Source organism: Littorina saxatilis, linkage group LG12 (assembly GCF_037325665.1).
Source record: "Littorina saxatilis isolate snail1 linkage group LG12, US_GU_Lsax_2.0, whole genome shotgun sequence".
Classification (NCBI taxonomy): Eukaryota; Metazoa; Mollusca; class Gastropoda; order Littorinimorpha; family Littorinidae; genus Littorina; species Littorina saxatilis.
Genome location: NC_090256.1, coordinates 16,788,439 through 16,805,406, shown reverse-complemented (window position 1 = coordinate 16,805,406; position 16,968 = coordinate 16,788,439). Strand labels below are relative to the sequence as shown.

Below are 16,968 nucleotides of genomic sequence, written 5' to 3'. Positions count from 1 at the left end.
ATGGCTGCAATCTACTGGCCGTATAAAATTTCATCTCGCACGGCATCATTGCAGAGCGCCTAGAACTGTACCCACGGAATATGCGCGATATAAGCCTCATATTGATTGATTGATTGATATGTCTATTAAGTAATCTAATCACTTTGAGTGTAAGTTTGATTATTCATGAAAGTGCTATGAAAATTATACTTGTGAAATCTAGATAGCGATCATATGGAACTTTTTAAATCCATATCTTTTCTGTTATCATATGCCTCAAAACTGTTTCTGTGACATGTACTTTTTATGGCCAGTTTTGAAATCATATGCAAACTTTACGAAGTCATTGACCCTCTGCCTCCCAATTTTATTTTTTGCTGCTGCAAATACATACCATGTATAACATTAAAAAAATCATTTAAGTCATAAAACCCTGTGAGTTGTGTTTCTGAAAGTGCATTGTTTCTTGTTGTCGGATTTATTCTGCTCCTTTCAATCAATTTCTTGTTTTATGTTGAAAATAGCATTAACAAAATGTTCGTGCATGCAATGAAATCCAAATAGAACTACAAGAACTGAATGTGCAAGTCCCTGAGACTTATGAATAGTATGTTATTGGAAATTGTGTGTACGTAAGCTCAGCAGTATGCTGTATTTTGAAGAAAGATGCACTCCACTGTTTAAGACATGTGAGGAAGACCGGGTTTTGTCAGTGTTTGGTGGCTGTTGTCAGAGGATGCGTGTACTGTTCAGTCACACACAACACACTCATGCTGTGAACATTTGAAGACTGTCACTTTCATGTTTCCCATCAACAATTACTGTTCTCAGATAGTCATAACTTATACTGTATGCACATTTCTTACCATTGTTCTTTCTTTCTTGCAGAGATATGTCAAGTGCTCTTGCCATTGCTGGAAGATTTGAATGAAAATGAAATAACATTTTAAATTGAATGTCTGTTATTCACTATTTAGACAAGCATCTCTATTTTTCCCTGCCTGCTTAGATGGTGCTGAATTAAAAACTTGGAATAAAACTGTGGTTTAATACTTTCCTAGCTTTCTTCTGTATAGGTTTCCAGCTTTCTGTTCTCTCTCTCTTACCTTAGCTTTCTCTCTCTCACACACACACACAAATGGTGCTTTACTTTATGACAATACTTTATTAGAAATGTATATAACACATACACTTCTTTGTCTCCAAAGAGACATTTCCTTGCTCAGGTTTTTAATACAACATAAGTCAGGTATATATACAAGTATTCCAAACAGGCACAACATAAGTCAGATATATATACAAGTATTACAAACAGGCACAACAAGTCAGGTATTTATACAAGTATTACAAACAGGAACACAAATGGCACCATAATTAATGTAAGAGCTGTGTTTTAGCACACTGACAAATGTTCTACAAAACAGATATTTCATGTTTTAGCACACTGACAATGTACTGCAAAACATATTTCATGTTTTAGCACACTGACAATGTACTGCAAAACAGATATTTCATGTTTTAGCACACTGACAATGTACTGCAAAACAGATATTTCATGTTTTAGCACACTGACAATGTACTGCAAAACATATTTCATGTTTTAGCACACTGACAATGTACTGCAAAACAGATATTTCATGTTTTAGCACACTGACAATGTACTGCAAAACAGATATTTTGTGTTTTAGCACACTGACAATGTACTGCAAAACAGATACTTGGAATTAAAAATCAGCGTATTGACGCCAAATGTCGAGTTACTGAATACAACTATAAAACTGAATCCTTTATCGAAAAGTTCCAGTACACAACAAAATAATACAGTATACCATTTTTGTGTGTGAATTAGCAAATGAAGAAAATAACAAGACAATATTATAACAACCCATGGGACCAAATACTTTTACACTGTGTATCACATTTGTCTGAATGAATAAATCACAACACACTGAAGTCATCTATTTTAACAGAAGAAATATGTTTATAATCAACAAAGATGCTCAAGTCATCTATCTAAACAGAGCGAATATGTTTTTACATTTGACTGTAATTAACAGAGATGTGAAAGTCATCTATCTAAACAGAGAGCGAATATGGTTTTTACATTTGACTGTAATTAACAGAGATGTGAAAGTCATCATGGCGGGTCCTGACAATAAATGCCTCTCGACAGCAGGTCTACACACATGCTTTCAACAATCTCCTTCATAGCGATGATGATAGATATACAACTATCTGAAAAGGCTTTGTATTACAAATGTTCAGTTATGGAATATTGTCATCATTTTCACGAGTTTTCATTCACAAGCATCTGGGAAATAAATGTCATGTTCCCCGGGGAATAAATGCCCAGTTACCATAGTTACAGAAAGCAGGTTACATGGATATTCAAAACCAAACCCAATAGAAACGCTCGGGGGTTCATCGGCTCACAGGTAAGAGGGAAAACAAGAGAAAAGCGACTCACTCATCTTTGCTTTCTGCTATTCCTTGCTCTCGATTCGTCGCACGTTTAATCCACATATCTGCTAAGAGATGTCACGAACCGAGACAGTGCCGCAAACAAGCAACTCTTCGAAACAGCGGGGCAATCCCATCGCAAGCAAAATAATGCAAAATGTAGGTCATTCTTTGCAATGAAACGCCGCTGTCGGCCCAAAGTCGAAGACGCGTACTGCTGGATTCACACACCATTCAGTTAGTCGGAACCTACAGAACTTTTCTTCCTCAAACCTGACATACTTGTCTCAACATGTCATCAAATTAATACACAGATCTCCTTGACTCGCTTTCACTTGTACTTGTAGCGCCTTCACTCTCGCGCCTGCCTTCAGTGATTGCAACAGCGTGGTGGGGCCCCAAAAACGGTATTTTCAAAACCAAACTCGCGTTTCAACTCATGGCTCCCTCTGTTGATGATGCAATTATTTTCGCGCTACCAAAATGATGACAAAAACGATGTTTGATGGGTTGTTGTCAGACAAGCTTTTTTTGTCGGTCCTCGGAGGGCATATCGACTTTTGTTTCATATTTATTGACCGCGGCCTTCGGCCTTGGTCAATAAATATGAAACAAAAGACGATATGCTCCCCCTCGGACGACAAAAAAGCTGGTCTGTCAACAACCCATCAAACATCTTATATTGTTCATGTACAATTAAATATCCCCCGTTTCGATGGCAATAGAATCCACTCTTGAAAACATATTTAATGCTTTTAACAAAGACAGTTTCTCTGTGGCTTTTTATTTTCAGTTACGTGTCCTAATGTTGTTATCCAAAGAGGACAATTCTTAACCTTTCTGCATTTGATCGTTGATGAGAAACCCGTGCCTAAAGGGGTCTACATTTGATCATCAGTGCCTTTTACCAAATTCTTTTTTTTTAAAAGCCCCCGTGCACAGACGGCACCCAGGCCCCTCATTTTCGGTATGTGACCAAGTGCAGGGATGGTCTTATCCAATACCAGACCTGTGCCAGTGAGGCGGACTGTTTTCACAAGGCAGAGCGGGACTTTGATTATTTCCATCAGCATTACAATAGTGTCTCCAACAGCATCCACAGTATCTGACGAGAAGCAACCCAACTACAGGGTGTTGTCTCAACAGGGCACTAACCATTGCACAAACATGCTTGTCTTTCTTTCTGTATTAGGTAGCCATCCTATTCCAAAGTACACACCTATACTTTTCTTTCAACTCAGCTTAAAGGATGCATGAAGTGGGAAAATCTGCATTGCTTAAAGTGCAAGCACAAGAAAAACGCTAGAGCAATACTACCAGCCGCACAACCCCGCCCAACTCTCTCTCTCCACCAGACCGTGTTCTGTACTCGCGCCATTTCTGGGACGAGAAAAAGCTCCTCCTGGAAGGAAGACCTCAAACACAACTTTACACCAACCTGGCAGTACTGTGCGCTATTCCGTGCTGAAACATCTCACAACAATGTTAGCATTCCACGAGACATCTCATCAATGTAAACATTCCACGAGACATCTCACAACAATGTAAGCATCCCCAGACAGTTCACAACAATGTCAGCTTTCCACGAGACATCTCACAACAATGTTAGCATTCCCAGAGACATCTCACAACAATGTTAGCATTCCACAAGACATCTTACAACAATGTTAGCATTCTCAGAGACATCTCACAACAATGTTAGCATTCCACAAGACATCTCACAACATTGTTAGCATTCCACGAGACATCTCACAACAATGTTAGCATTCCACGAGACATATCACAACAATGTTAGCATTCCACGAGACATCTTGTTATTGGAATTTCACCAACAAAGCTCTGGGATTACCGGTATAACTAATTTCTTTTTACTTCAAGTTGTTTTCCTTTTCTTTTTATATTTAGTCAAGTTTTGACTAAATATTTTAACATCGAGGGGGAATCGAAACGAGGGTCGTGGTGTATGTGCGTGTGTGCGTGTGTGTGTGTGTGTGTAGAGCGATTCAGACTAAACTACTGGACCGATCTTTATGAAATTTGACATGAGAGTTCCTGGGTATGAAATCCCCATACGTTTTTTTCATTTTTTTGATAAATGTCTTTGATGACGTCATATCCGGCTTTTCGTGAAAGTTGAGGCGGCACTGTCACGCCCTCATTTTTCAACCAAATTGGTTGAAATTTTGGTCAAGTAATCTTCGACGAAGCCCGGACTTCGGTATTGCATTTCAGCTTGGTGGCTTAAAAATTAATTAATGACTTTGGTCATTAAAAATCTGAAAATTGTAAAAAAAAAATAAAAATGTATAAAACGATCCAAATTTACGTTTATCTTATTCTCCATCATTTGCTGATTCCAAAAACATATAAATATGTTATATTCGGATTAAAAACAAGCTCTGAAAATTAAATATATAAAAATTATTATCAAAATTAAATTGTCCAAATCAATTTAAAAACACTTTCATCTTATTCCTTGTCGGTTCCTGATTCCAAAAACATATAGATATGATATGTTTGGATTAAAAACACGCTCAGAAAGTTAAAACAAAGAGAGGTACAGAAAAGCGTGCTATCCTTCTTAGCGCAACTACTACCCCGCTCTTCTTGTCAATTTCACTGCCTATGCCGTGAGCGGTGGACTACGAGTATACGGTCTTGCTGCGTTGCATTGCGTTCAGTTTCATTCTGTGAGTTCGACAGCTACTTGACTAAATATTGTATTTTCGCCTTACGCGACTTGTTAGGATGTCCTTAAAATCTTTAACTAAAGTGTTTCCTTTCCAATAATTCAACTTCTTGCTTCAGGAATTTGAGGCAATATTAGAATTATCTGGAATTATTTTGCTTGCAAACAGCTCCTTGCAGAAACTAGACTGACATATTTGACTACAAAAGTAATGGAAACCAAACACTCAAACTGTTGGAGACAAAATAGCATTTGAAGAACAGAGTGAGGATGCAGTACCACAAACAGAAAATGTTCCCTCAAATACAGAACACTGGAATCAAAATATTACCCAACAACATCAGATAACAAATTAAAATAAAACAACAACAAAAAAACAAGCTTTTCAGAAATCAACTAAAGTGTTCTCACCACAGCTCACAATTCTTTGGTACAAGCCATTGACTGTAGCGTAACCACAACGTACACATAACGTGCCGACTGGGATAGTCGCATATATTCACACATATGTCAATGTGATGGCACTTACAACACAACCACACCCATTCAATGTTAGCACCATAGGTCAGCAGGCCCATTCACTCACACTCACAAGTCCATTTATACATATTGCGTGTGTTGGAATCAACTGGTATTCTGCCCTGAAATTCACGTCAAGATCAGCAAGCCCATTCACTCACTCTCACAATTTCACTAGACCAATTATACATATTGAGTGTGTTTGTATCAACTGTTATTCTGACATGAACTTCACGTCAAGAGTCTGTCAAAAGTTGCACCATGGCCATCTCATGTTAGAAACGAAAGCAAGAGGAGAATACTTGGTCTACTTTTAACGAGTCATTTGTATGCATACCCACACCAATCACTTAGCTATTTTTCAGTAAACATACAGTTCCCATACAAAGGCACAAGTACACATATATGTGCACTTAAATATGCACATTCACACATGAACATTTTTCAGCGCACACACAAGCACAAACACAGTCTCTCTTTCACTCTTTTTTCTCTCTCATTTCTGGTTCTCTTCAAGCAGTCTTTGCATTGTTTTTTCTCATTTCTCTCTCTATGCGAGCGGTCTTTGCATTGTCTCTCTCTATGCGAGCGGTGTGTGCTTGGCTCACTCCCAGCAGACGTCCATATGTGCGAGCAGCTCGCCCTGCCGTTCCTCACAGAACTCCTTGTTACACTTGGGACAGGTGAGAACGTTCTCCTGCTTCCTCCCATCCCCGCCCAGGGCCGAGTCGGACAGAGAATGCTTGGGTTTAGAGTTCGAACCCCTGGCCACCAGCTCCACTGTGGTTCCCGGCATGGACGTGTGCCCTGGAGCCAAGACGCCCTGGACTCTGTTGGGCAGCTCGTAGTCAAAGTTGGGGAAGTCTCGCCAGTTGTCGTTGCTGGGCGGGGAAGCGGGGCCGTCGTAGTCCAGGGTAGAGTGCGGGTACTGGTAGTGACCTCCACGTGGCTGGAGAGTGTTGGGCTGTGGACACACAGTGAGATGCATGATAATGCTATGGAGAGTGTTGGGCTGTCAACACACAGTGAGATGCATGATATAATGCTTTGGAGAGTGTTGGGCTGTGGACACACAGTGAGATGCATGATAATGCTATGGAGAGTGTTGGGCTGTGGACACACAGTAAGATGCATGATAATGCTATGGAGAGTGTTGGGCTGTGGACACACAGTGAGATGCATGATAATGCTATGGAGAGTGTTGGGCTGTCAACACACAGTAAGATGCATGATAATGCTATGGAGAGTGTTGGGCTGTGGACACACAATGAGATGCATGATAATGCTATGGAGAGTGTTGGGCTGTGGACACACAGTGAGATGCATGATAATGCTATGGAGAGTGTTGGGCTGTGGACACACAGTGAGATGCATGATAATGCTATGGAGAGTGTTGGGCTGTCAACACACAGTGAGAGGCATGATAATGCTATGGAGAGTGTTGGGCTGTCAACACACAGTGAGATGCATGATAATGCTATGGAGAGTGTTGGGCTGTGGACACACAGTGAGATGCATGATAATGCTATGGAGAGTGTTGGGCTGTGGACACACAGTGAGATGCATGATAATGCTATGGAGAGTGTTGGGCTGTCAACACACAGTGAGATGCATGATAATGCTATGGAGAGTGTTGGGCTGTCAACACACAGTAAGATGCATGATAATGCTATGGAGAGTGTTGGGCTGTCAACACACAGTGAGAGGCATGATAATGCTATGGAGAGTGTTGGGCTGTGGACAGTGAGATGCATGATAATGCTATGGAGAGTGTTGGGCTGTGGACACACAGTGAGATGCATGATAATGCTATGGAGAGTGTTGGGCTGTCAACACACAGTGAGAGGCATGATATAATGCTATGGAGAGTGTTGGGCTGTGGACACACAGTGTCAGTGAGATGCATGATAATGCTAAGGACAGTGTTGGGCTGTCAACACACAGTGAGATGCATGATAATTAATGCTATGGAGAGTGTTGGGCTGTGGACACACAGTGTCAGTGAGATGCATGATAATGCTACAGACAGTGTTGGGCTGTCAACACACAGTGAGATGCATGATAGGGCTGTGAGATGCATGATAGGGCTGTCAACACACACTTGACCCCCAGGGGTCAGGGACGGGGAGCAGGAGTACTCACGTCATGGTGGCCGTACTGCGAGTGTTCCTGAGACGACGATCTGGGGGCCTGGCCCACCTGGTTACACACCAGTGTCTGTAGGCTGGTGTTCTGTAACACACATCATTCATAGTGTTCTGTTGCACACAACATTCATAGTGTTCTGTAACACACATTCATAGTGTTCTGTAACACACATCATTCATAGTGTTCTGTAACACACATCATTCAAAGTGTTCTGTAACACACAACATCATTCATAGTGTTCTGTTGCACACAACATTCATAGTGTTCTGTAACACACAACATTCATAGTGTTCTGTAACACACATTCATAGTGTTCTGTAACACACATTCATAGTGTTCTGTAACACACATCATTCATAGTGTTCTGTAACACACATCATTCAAAGTGTTCTGTAACACACAACATCATTCGTAGTGTTCTGTAACACACAACATTCATAGTGTTCTGTAACACACAAGAAAATTGCCATGCACCAGTTTGTTCTTCGTGAGAACTAAACAGACACACCGGCTTGACCCAGGAGCCGATCACTCACCAGTTTGTTCTCCATGAGAATTAAACAGACACACAGGCTTGACCTAGAACCCAATCACTAACCACTTTGTTGAGCTGCAGGACCTGCTCCTGTAAGCTGGCCCAATCAATGACCCAATCAATGACCCAATCACTCACCAGTTTGTTGAGCCGCACGACCTGGTCCTGTAAGCTGGCCACCTTTTGCAGCGCCACCTGTCGGTCTTGACGTTCCTTCTCAAAGTCTTCGGTGCACACCTGTATCTGTGCCTTAAGGTGCTCAATGGTGGCGCCCATCTCCGTAGGCCCGTGCTGTTTGACGCTGCGTGACAGAATGTTCACCTGGCTCTCCAGCTGATACACATGAGCGTCTCTCGTCAACACTTCCTGTCTCAACTGTGCCACTTCTTCCTCTGCCTGTGGGGGACACGAGACAAGCTTTGTTAGTTTACTCACAACATGAAGGTTGATTGATGAACAGCATCTGACTTTGACCCATAAACAACCGGCACAGAAATTAACAGCAAACAATACTCAAAGCCACCCCTGTGTCCTCTAAGCCTAGGAACACCGCTACTGATGATATACTCAAAGCCACCCCTCACTTAGTGTGAGACTCAAAGCCACCCCTCACTTAGTGATAGACTCAAAGCCACCCCTGTGTCCTCTAAGCCTAGGAACACCGCTACTGATGATAGACTCAAAGCCACCCCTCACTTAGTGTGAGACTCAAAGCCACCCCTCACTTAGTGATAGACTCAAAGCCACCCCTCACTTAGTGATAGACTTAAAGCCACCCCTCACCTTTCGTCTCATATCCTCCACCTGCTGCTGTTCTTTCTGTGACTTTTCCAGCACCTGTTCGATGCGCCGGTTGAACTCCTCGGTTGGCCCGCTACGCATGGCTTGCTTCAGCCGCTCCTCTAGATCCTTCACTTTCTGCTCCAGCGACTGCGTGTAGCGGTCACGCTCGTTGAAAAACTCCTGCCACCTTTGGTTCATCTTTGTCACCTGAAAAAGGAGAAAAAACACAACACATTATTTTTTACTGTCATTCAATTACCTTATCTTGTGGGCGGTACCAGCAAACAGTCGTTGCTGCTTGCACGCAGTTTGCTGGTTGGTGGCTTTTTACCGCCATTGATGAGAAACAGACAATTTTTGTTCCAAGTTTATTTAACCATGTTTTGACAAGTTTGTTGTATTAATGTAAACAAGTTTGCCATGTAGCGCACTGCTGCAAATTGATGTGAAAACGGGGAAGTGTTGTCCAACGTTTTTGAACCATTTTGACAATTTCATTGTATTCATGCAAATATGTTACCTGCATGTAACCCACTGCTGCTTGTAGCCGGTGAAATGCAGCAATTAGTCTATGTGTAAGGCGGGGGTGATAAAACAAAGTGCAAGTGTACATCTAGTCGAACCCCGCTCTTACAGAATTTCTGGTATAATGTGACACTATTGTCTTGCATGCTGAACTTTGAATACCAGAAATTTGATGTTGTAAATATATGTTCTTTAATTAATGTATACATCAAAAATGCAGTCGCTGAGTGAAACCAGCGACAATAATCATCAATCATGTTTAGACCACATCACCTAATCTTTTAATGTGATTCATCTTATCTTTTAGACTGCTATAGATCATTCATTCTCAAATAAAATTGTTTGCTAGTATTTTCAGGAGGGCTCTTGAAAGATAATTCTGAACATTTCATTTATCTCACATGTATGCAGTTTTAGGGGACTTATTCAAGCATGAGAATTGATTTAAATTAAAAATCTCTGAAAACTAGGTGGGTTCGGGAGCAATGATTTTTGTGTGAAATCTAGATTAAAATCTGTGCAATCTTGGGCATTCTGGGAGTATGTTTCATAAATGTACACAGCAAACACACTGACAAATTTAATGTTTCGCATTGCCAGTAACCAACGATCATTTTAATCCTTCAACTGAATTAATATTATTTGAACACACTTTACTCTTTCACACACATGCAAACATCAACATTTGTTCTAATAAATCGATCACAATCATTACCTTTATTCCCAGAAATGGTCGTATTTCAAAAGTAGATTTTGCTGTGAATGCAGACAGCATCTAGTTCAAACATGGAGAAAATGGATGCCACAAACTAGATCTGTGTTCAAAATTACTATCGCCCGCTTTGCATTCGCCACCGTTTGCAAATGACTCACGCGGGCGGAATATCACTGAAAGAACGGACGGTTTTAATGAGGACATTGATCATACCAGGCCTTTTTCGTTTTTGTTCTCTCGATTATTTTTTCTTGGAAGAGGACTTTTTCCCCTCTGAGCTTTTCACGGAAATCCTCGGATCCGAAGAGAATTGCCATGCCTGTATTCTTACCTCCTCCACTCTGTCCTGCAGTTTCTGCTTTTCCTCCAGAAGTTGTCTGCTATCCACACCGTCCACACTGTCTGTACGCTGAAACATAGACATGACACACATTGTATAATCAATCCAATAGAAAGGTCACTTTAAACAAGCAAACACAATCATGACAGTATGACACTCATGATATAATCAACCTTATAGAGGGGTCACTTTAAACAAGCAACACTTAGTAAGGGAACAAGGAACTGAAAGTAAGAGCAGTATCAAGTTGTGACAGAAAGACACAAGTCAAGATACAATTTCTGAACATCGCCACCATATTTCTGTAAAAAAAAAAAATGCCATGTATATATCCGAATGTTTGTGAGTGAAATACCTTTTGAGTGACCTCTTTTACTTATGACAATTGTGATTACACATGACGCAACAGCCAGCAAATTTCAATAACCAAGAATTTGTCCTCTCAATTTGTGGAGGTCAGTGAGTGAACTCCCTTACAAGAGCATTTAGTGACAATATGAAATACTGTCAGCATATCGTCGCTGTAATTCACAAACCTTGTATCTAACTTTTTTAGGTGTTGGAACCGAAACAATAGTTAGCTCTCTTATTTTGTTGCTCATGTGGTGATAAAAGCTTGCATCTCCAGCTGCTTTTTAAAGTGAGAAAAAGTTCATTTGTTTCTGGGAAGCACCACAAAAAACCCGCTTGGGTTAAACTTACGAGGTGTTCGTGCCACACTTGGACGGAAACTGTGTCACAACATGGAATAAACAGGTTGCCTCTGTTAGAATTTTAGCTTACTAATATGTTTTTCTCACCGTAATATATGTAATATGGCCACTACAGGTTAGAAGACAAACGGAAAAAAACCTTGTATTTATCGTCTAATTCTGGATAACTCCTTTGGATAAAAAGATACTATTTTAGATGAAAAGCTCCTATCTCTCAATATTTTCTCAGATGTATCAAATATCATAAACAACTGACTTTAACACAAATTAAGACTGCTATTGCACTGTTAAAAAAAAAACTATAAACCCATGAATTAAAGTTATATTTGATGTACCGGGTAGTGAATTTATAAAACAGTTTATTTTCGATTTTCTCAAAACAGCAAAACTTGAGATACGAGATTTGCAGATTTGTGAATTACAGCCAACTTTTCCTCTGAATCTAGTTTTTGCATTACTTATGCACGTCACAGCCTAGACTACTATAGCCGACAATGGAAAGAGCTGTCGCAAGCCTAAAACGACTTCATAAAACAACCAGGAAGCAAATTGTTTTTTTCTGCAATAAAACAGCATGTTTTTATAGCCACACCAAGTTGGAATAGTGCGAAATGATCGTGTCATGTCTCGATCTTGCATACTGCAGGTATGGATGGCAACACATCAAGTGCTTTCTCTAGCTATGCAGCGCCAAATGCCACACTGTCTTTTAACTTTCTTTCTTTCTCACAATGGTCATAAAGGTTTTAGACACAATAAAAAAAATATATGGTCTTATTCCACCTAAGCCTACTTGTTTATAGCCTAATAAAAATGTTTGAGAAATAAAATAATTTAAAAAAAAATGATATGACTGAAATCATACAATATCTCATAAACGAATACAGGCATGAGATAGCGTGAACACTTAAAGCAACACTCACCTCAACGGCCTGTTTGGCGACAGGTTTGAGCTGTATGGTTGACTCTCCAGTGGCAGGAGCGGTGGATTGTTCCACCTGTGCTTGGTTGAGCTGAGCCTCTAGGTGCTGACAGTGTGACATGAAGGTGTGGAGGTGTTCCTTCAGGCCGTGCAGACCGGTCTGGCCTGACCCGCTGCCAGTCCCCGCCCTGTGTTGCTCAAGTTGGTCCTTGAACTCGGCCAGCTGTCGGTCTTTGTCGTTGTTTGACGCCTTGAAGAGCGCCTCAAGGTCGGACAGCTTCATCTTCATGCTCTTGTTCTCTGCCTCTAGGCGCTCAACCAGGTCGGGATCCTGGACACAAGTCAAATGTCTTACAAACACTGATGCTTTTAGTAACAGTCAAACGTCTTACATACACTGATGCTTTTAGAAACAGTCAAATGTCTTACAAACACTGATGCTTTTAGAAACAGTCAAATGTCTTACAAACACTGATGCTTTTAGAAACAGTCAAATGTCTTACAAACACTGATGCTTTTAGAAACAGTCAAATGTCTTACAAACACTGATGCTTTTACAAACACAAACAGTGTCTTACAAACACTGATGCTTTTACAAACAGTCAAGAGATCTTTTGTAATTTAAAAGATGCTTTTTTGTTAGGATAAAAGAAAGAAATAGTCAAGAAGTGCATTGTAATTTCAAAGTATCTCTTTTGTACGAAAAAAAAAGTCTGACTCAGAAAGGAAATGAGATTTGTTCAAAAACAGCAAAAAATGTAAATCAGAATTATGTTTGGGAAGCAACTTAAAAATGACTTCCTTAGTCTTTACAGGATTGACAATTCTTTGTTTGGTCAGCTTGATCAACAAAGAAATTGGAACTGACTTCCCTGATTTAAAAAAACACACGAGGAAAAACAGCAGATGTTCTTCGCATCATTCTCTGACACAACAACAGTGAATGACACAAAGTTGTGCACTGCTCATCATAAAACTAATGGACCTTGTTTTCACTTATATTCATCCACTATCATTTTCTAACAAGAAGAGCAAACGCTCGATCGAGTCACTTTCGCAGTTCTGAATATTATATGAGGCATCAGATGGACAGGAAGAAATTGCTATTCACAACACAATGAGTCACGTTCACATAAAATTTGAGCCCGGTCACTTTTATAGTTTCCGAGAAAAGCCCAACGTTAAGTTGTGTGTTGCCGAACAGAAAAGGCTAGTTATCTCCCTTGTTTTTCTGATAACGTTCGTAAAAGGCTACAGATGTAAATACTTTGATGTAAAGAATAATCCTACAAAGTTTCAATCACATCCGATGAACTTTGTCAAAGATATAAAATGTCTAATTTTTCCTTTGACGCTGACCTGTGACCTTGAAAAAGGTCAAAGGTCAACGAAACCATCGTTAAAGTGTAGAGGTCATTGGAGGTCACGACTAAACAAAATATGAGCCCGATCGCTTTGATAGTTTCCGAGAAAAGTCCAACGTTAAGGTGGTGTCTACGGACGGCCGGACAGACTAACACTGACCGATTACATAGAGTCACTTTTTCTCAAGTGACTCAAAAACTACAACGCAAAACACCACCATTCTTGCTTTGAAAATCCCAGTGCACGATGAGTGTAAAACTAAAGGCCTTGACCGTGAACTCCAGTCATCACCCACATTTTCCACACGCTCTGGATGAGCTAACGTCCAGCATGCATTACCTCGGTGATACTCTGTTTCCGCAAGCTGTCGTCGTTAATCTCCGACCCAGTGTCTTTCTGCAGCAAACTGCGAAGGCGTTTATTCTCCACGGCGAGTTTGGTGAGAGTCTGCGTGGACGTACCAGGGACGATCACCTCGTTGTCCTCCGTGCCCGGCAATGACGTCACGCCGTTCACCGTTAACCGATTCTGCAAGTTCTTGACCGTCGTTTCCAAGGCAACCTGATTCCTTTTGAGAAGGGCGTTCTCCTGCCTGGCCTCGGCTAAGAGTCGTGAGACAGTCTCCACGCCGTCGCGCCGCACCTTGTGTGACTCGAGCTCGGTCTGGTAGTGTTTGAGGAGCACCGTCATCTGGTCCACCTTCCTCCGGTACGCAGACAGCTCACACTCCATCTTGCCTTCCTGAGGGCCGCACACACTCACTCCCTCCCCTCTCATTGGATCACTTGTGAGACTCTGGTCAAAGACAAGAAACAAGAGTTATGTCGTGTGCATCACTGCTAAGGCTGTGTGCAAATTCAAGAAACGAAAGATAACTTTCTGAACTCCTCTTGGGCCAACATTGCAGAGCAGGATATCACAACACAGCACAGCAAGACTGACAAGACAGACGGAAAGCTATGTACTACTTCATCAAGTTCATGCACACAAAAATTCACACATAAACTGACAAAGCTAAGCAGTCATCCAATCATAGAATTAATGGTCTCTATTTTCATCAAGCAATTCAGCAGAACAAACACAAACAGTTTCTACAAATATTTGAATTGAAATGTAGTAATTCAACGTAACACTACAAGAGGATTGTAAGCACTCATAAATTTATACGCTCTCGTTCATTAATAGACCCACACATGTATGTAAAAATGACATCTATTTTGGGGTCTTGGTAAGTTCAATGAAAATCAAAAGTTCTGCCATATGAGTGGAGAAAAGAGAAGTAAAAAAACCTTTAGCAAACCAGTAATATTACTTTAGATCAATATCTTTTGAATGGCCTGATGAGCTGACAGCATGCTGACAAATGTGAGAAAAAAACACATTTCATAGGTATATATCTTAATAGGCCTACCTGGTGTATTTGTTCAAAAGGGTGCATGGGATTGGGAGAAAGAAAATAAATTCACTATTTTATTTAAGACAAGTAACAAAACTGAATTCTTCTTACCAAATCTTTCATTTGTGGGCCGATTCACAGAATAAAATGTTGGGATTAATTTATCTAGCACAAGGAATACTGCTGACGAAATAGTTGACCATCCTTATGTACAGTCGTAATTGGCCATTCAGCCAGTCAGCTCTCCTTATATACTGGGCACTCTAACAACCAGTTCTCATGTGACACTGACACGCACAGGATTTCCCTCTGCCTTAATAAATGCTGTTTATGGCAGACGGGAGTGGACGGAGGAGGGTGACAGAGGGGGTGCAGGCCCCGTCATGTGGTACGACCGAGAAACTATCGCGGAATTTAACCTCACCTTACCACGCTATGTTTAACTTCCTTGTACTATCCGTGACGTCACAGTTACTAAAGATAGAGGCGAGGGCAAAACCATCTAGACTCATCTTCGCGAACGATCTACTGCGCTTATTTCCTCGAAAACGAACGTGGAACTTGCAGTATGCATTTCGACACTAATGTACAATCAACATGTTGTGATAATAAACAATACTCACCCTGGATATAGTTTCAAACAACAGAGAAACATTCGCACAAAACACTCGCGGACTACGCTGAAAAAATGCAGTACGTTCTGCTTCTTTCTAGTTCACGCCACTGGATGTGCTTGCTGCGCATGTCCGACTTTGCAGTAACCAATGAACGCAATCTTTTCCATCCAATACTATCGCTGGGGGAAAAAGGGGATTCCCCTAAATGTTCTTTTCCGCCGAGTTGGGGTCACAGAAGAAATTAGATCAGTCAGAGTAAACAGTTTACATAACTATTCAGGCGACCTCTGCAATGGATGAAAATGATGCATGATAAAAACAAGTTGAATAACCAGTTTATACACAATTGACTCGGCGATTGAACGAAAGTATTGAAATGTATATCCGATATGAAACACAGTGTTGATTGTGTCGATCGCTATCAGTAGTGCGACAATCTAAATCAAGCAACCTGACTATTTTTAATTTGCACTGCATTTTTTTTTATACTTCTCTGTACATGATTGTGTTTTACTGACATTATTTTACGGTACGCGTCATCTATCTCAAAGTTAAAATTGTGTGCCATTGTATTCATTTTTAAAAAATGTCATTCTTTACTTCGTTTTATGTGTGTAAGAAAGGACCATATATGGACCCAATGCTATTATCCCTCCGTAATAACGTTTTCGAGTTCGAGTTCGAGTTCGAGTTCTCTTTCTCTGTCTCTGTCTCTCTCTCTCTGTCTCTCTCTCTCTCTTTCGCCGGCTCGCATTTCAATATTTCAAAAATCAACTCGTGTAAATCTGGTACGACACAGCAAGCCATGCATGTAGCATTCTAGCTGTTTATCCTACCAGAGCTCCCCAAGGACGCCCGTCCCAGAGTGTCCCGGTGACATACATTTTTCATGGTCAGAGGTTCCATGGATCCCCTAAGGGGAGTTTCAGAGGGTCCCGGTGACATATACTTTTAATATTCAGAGGGTTCATGGACCCCCTAAGGCGGGGAGAGTTTAGAGGGTCCCAGTAACATACACTTTTAATGTTGGACCCCCTAAGGCAGGGAGTTTTAGAGGGTCCCAGTGACATACACTTTTAATATTCAGAGGGTCCTTGGACCCCCTAAGGCGGGGAGTTTTAGAGGGTTCCAGTGACATACACTTTTAATATTCAGAGGGTCCATGGACCCCCTAAGCCGTTTTAGAGGGTCCCGGTGACATACACGTTTAATGTTCAGAGGGTCCGGGGAGTTTTAGAGGGTCCCAGTGACATACACTTTTA

At 41.0% G+C, this 16,968-nt stretch overlaps 1 protein-coding gene across 3 annotated transcripts; it reads right to left on the bottom strand.

The window, feature by feature from the left end:
• Nucleotides 1-1,124: 1,124 nt before the first annotated feature.
• Nucleotides 1,125-15,855, bottom strand: LOC138981377 (centrosomal protein of 55 kDa-like). Of its 3 annotated transcripts, none has more exons than XM_070354270.1 (8): nt 15,713-15,855; nt 14,033-14,488; nt 12,330-12,659; nt 10,685-10,762; nt 9,114-9,320; nt 8,469-8,726; nt 7,790-7,879; nt 1,125-6,611 (listed from the first exon to the last, which is right to left on the bottom strand). In XM_070354270.1, the coding sequence occupies exons 2-8, from the start codon at nt 14,468-14,470 to the stop codon at nt 6,252-6,254; spliced, it is 1,761 nt and encodes a 586-aa protein (XP_070210371.1). In that variant the 5' UTR covers nt 14,471-14,488; nt 15,713-15,855; the 3' UTR covers nt 1,125-6,251. The 3 variants fall into 3 exon arrangements, with proteins under 3 accessions (XP_070210371.1, XP_070210370.1, XP_070210372.1); XM_070354269.1 differs by lacking the exon at nt 15,713-15,855 and adding an exon at nt 15,201-15,566; XM_070354271.1 differs by lacking the exons at nt 1,125-6,611; nt 15,713-15,855 and adding exons at nt 7,546-7,629; nt 15,201-15,584.
• Nucleotides 15,856-16,968: the final 1,113 nt, after the last annotated feature.

Coding starts and splice junctions, on each gene's coding strand:
- LOC138981377 (XM_070354269.1), bottom strand. Junction 10,763..12,329: donor TCGCCAAACAGGCCGTTGAG/GTGAGTGTTGCT, acceptor TCTATGTTTCAG/CGTACAGACAGTGTGGACGG. Junction 7,880..8,468: donor TCGTGCGGCTCAACAAACTG/GTGAGTGATTGG, acceptor TGTGTGTTACAG/AACACCAGCCTACAGACACT.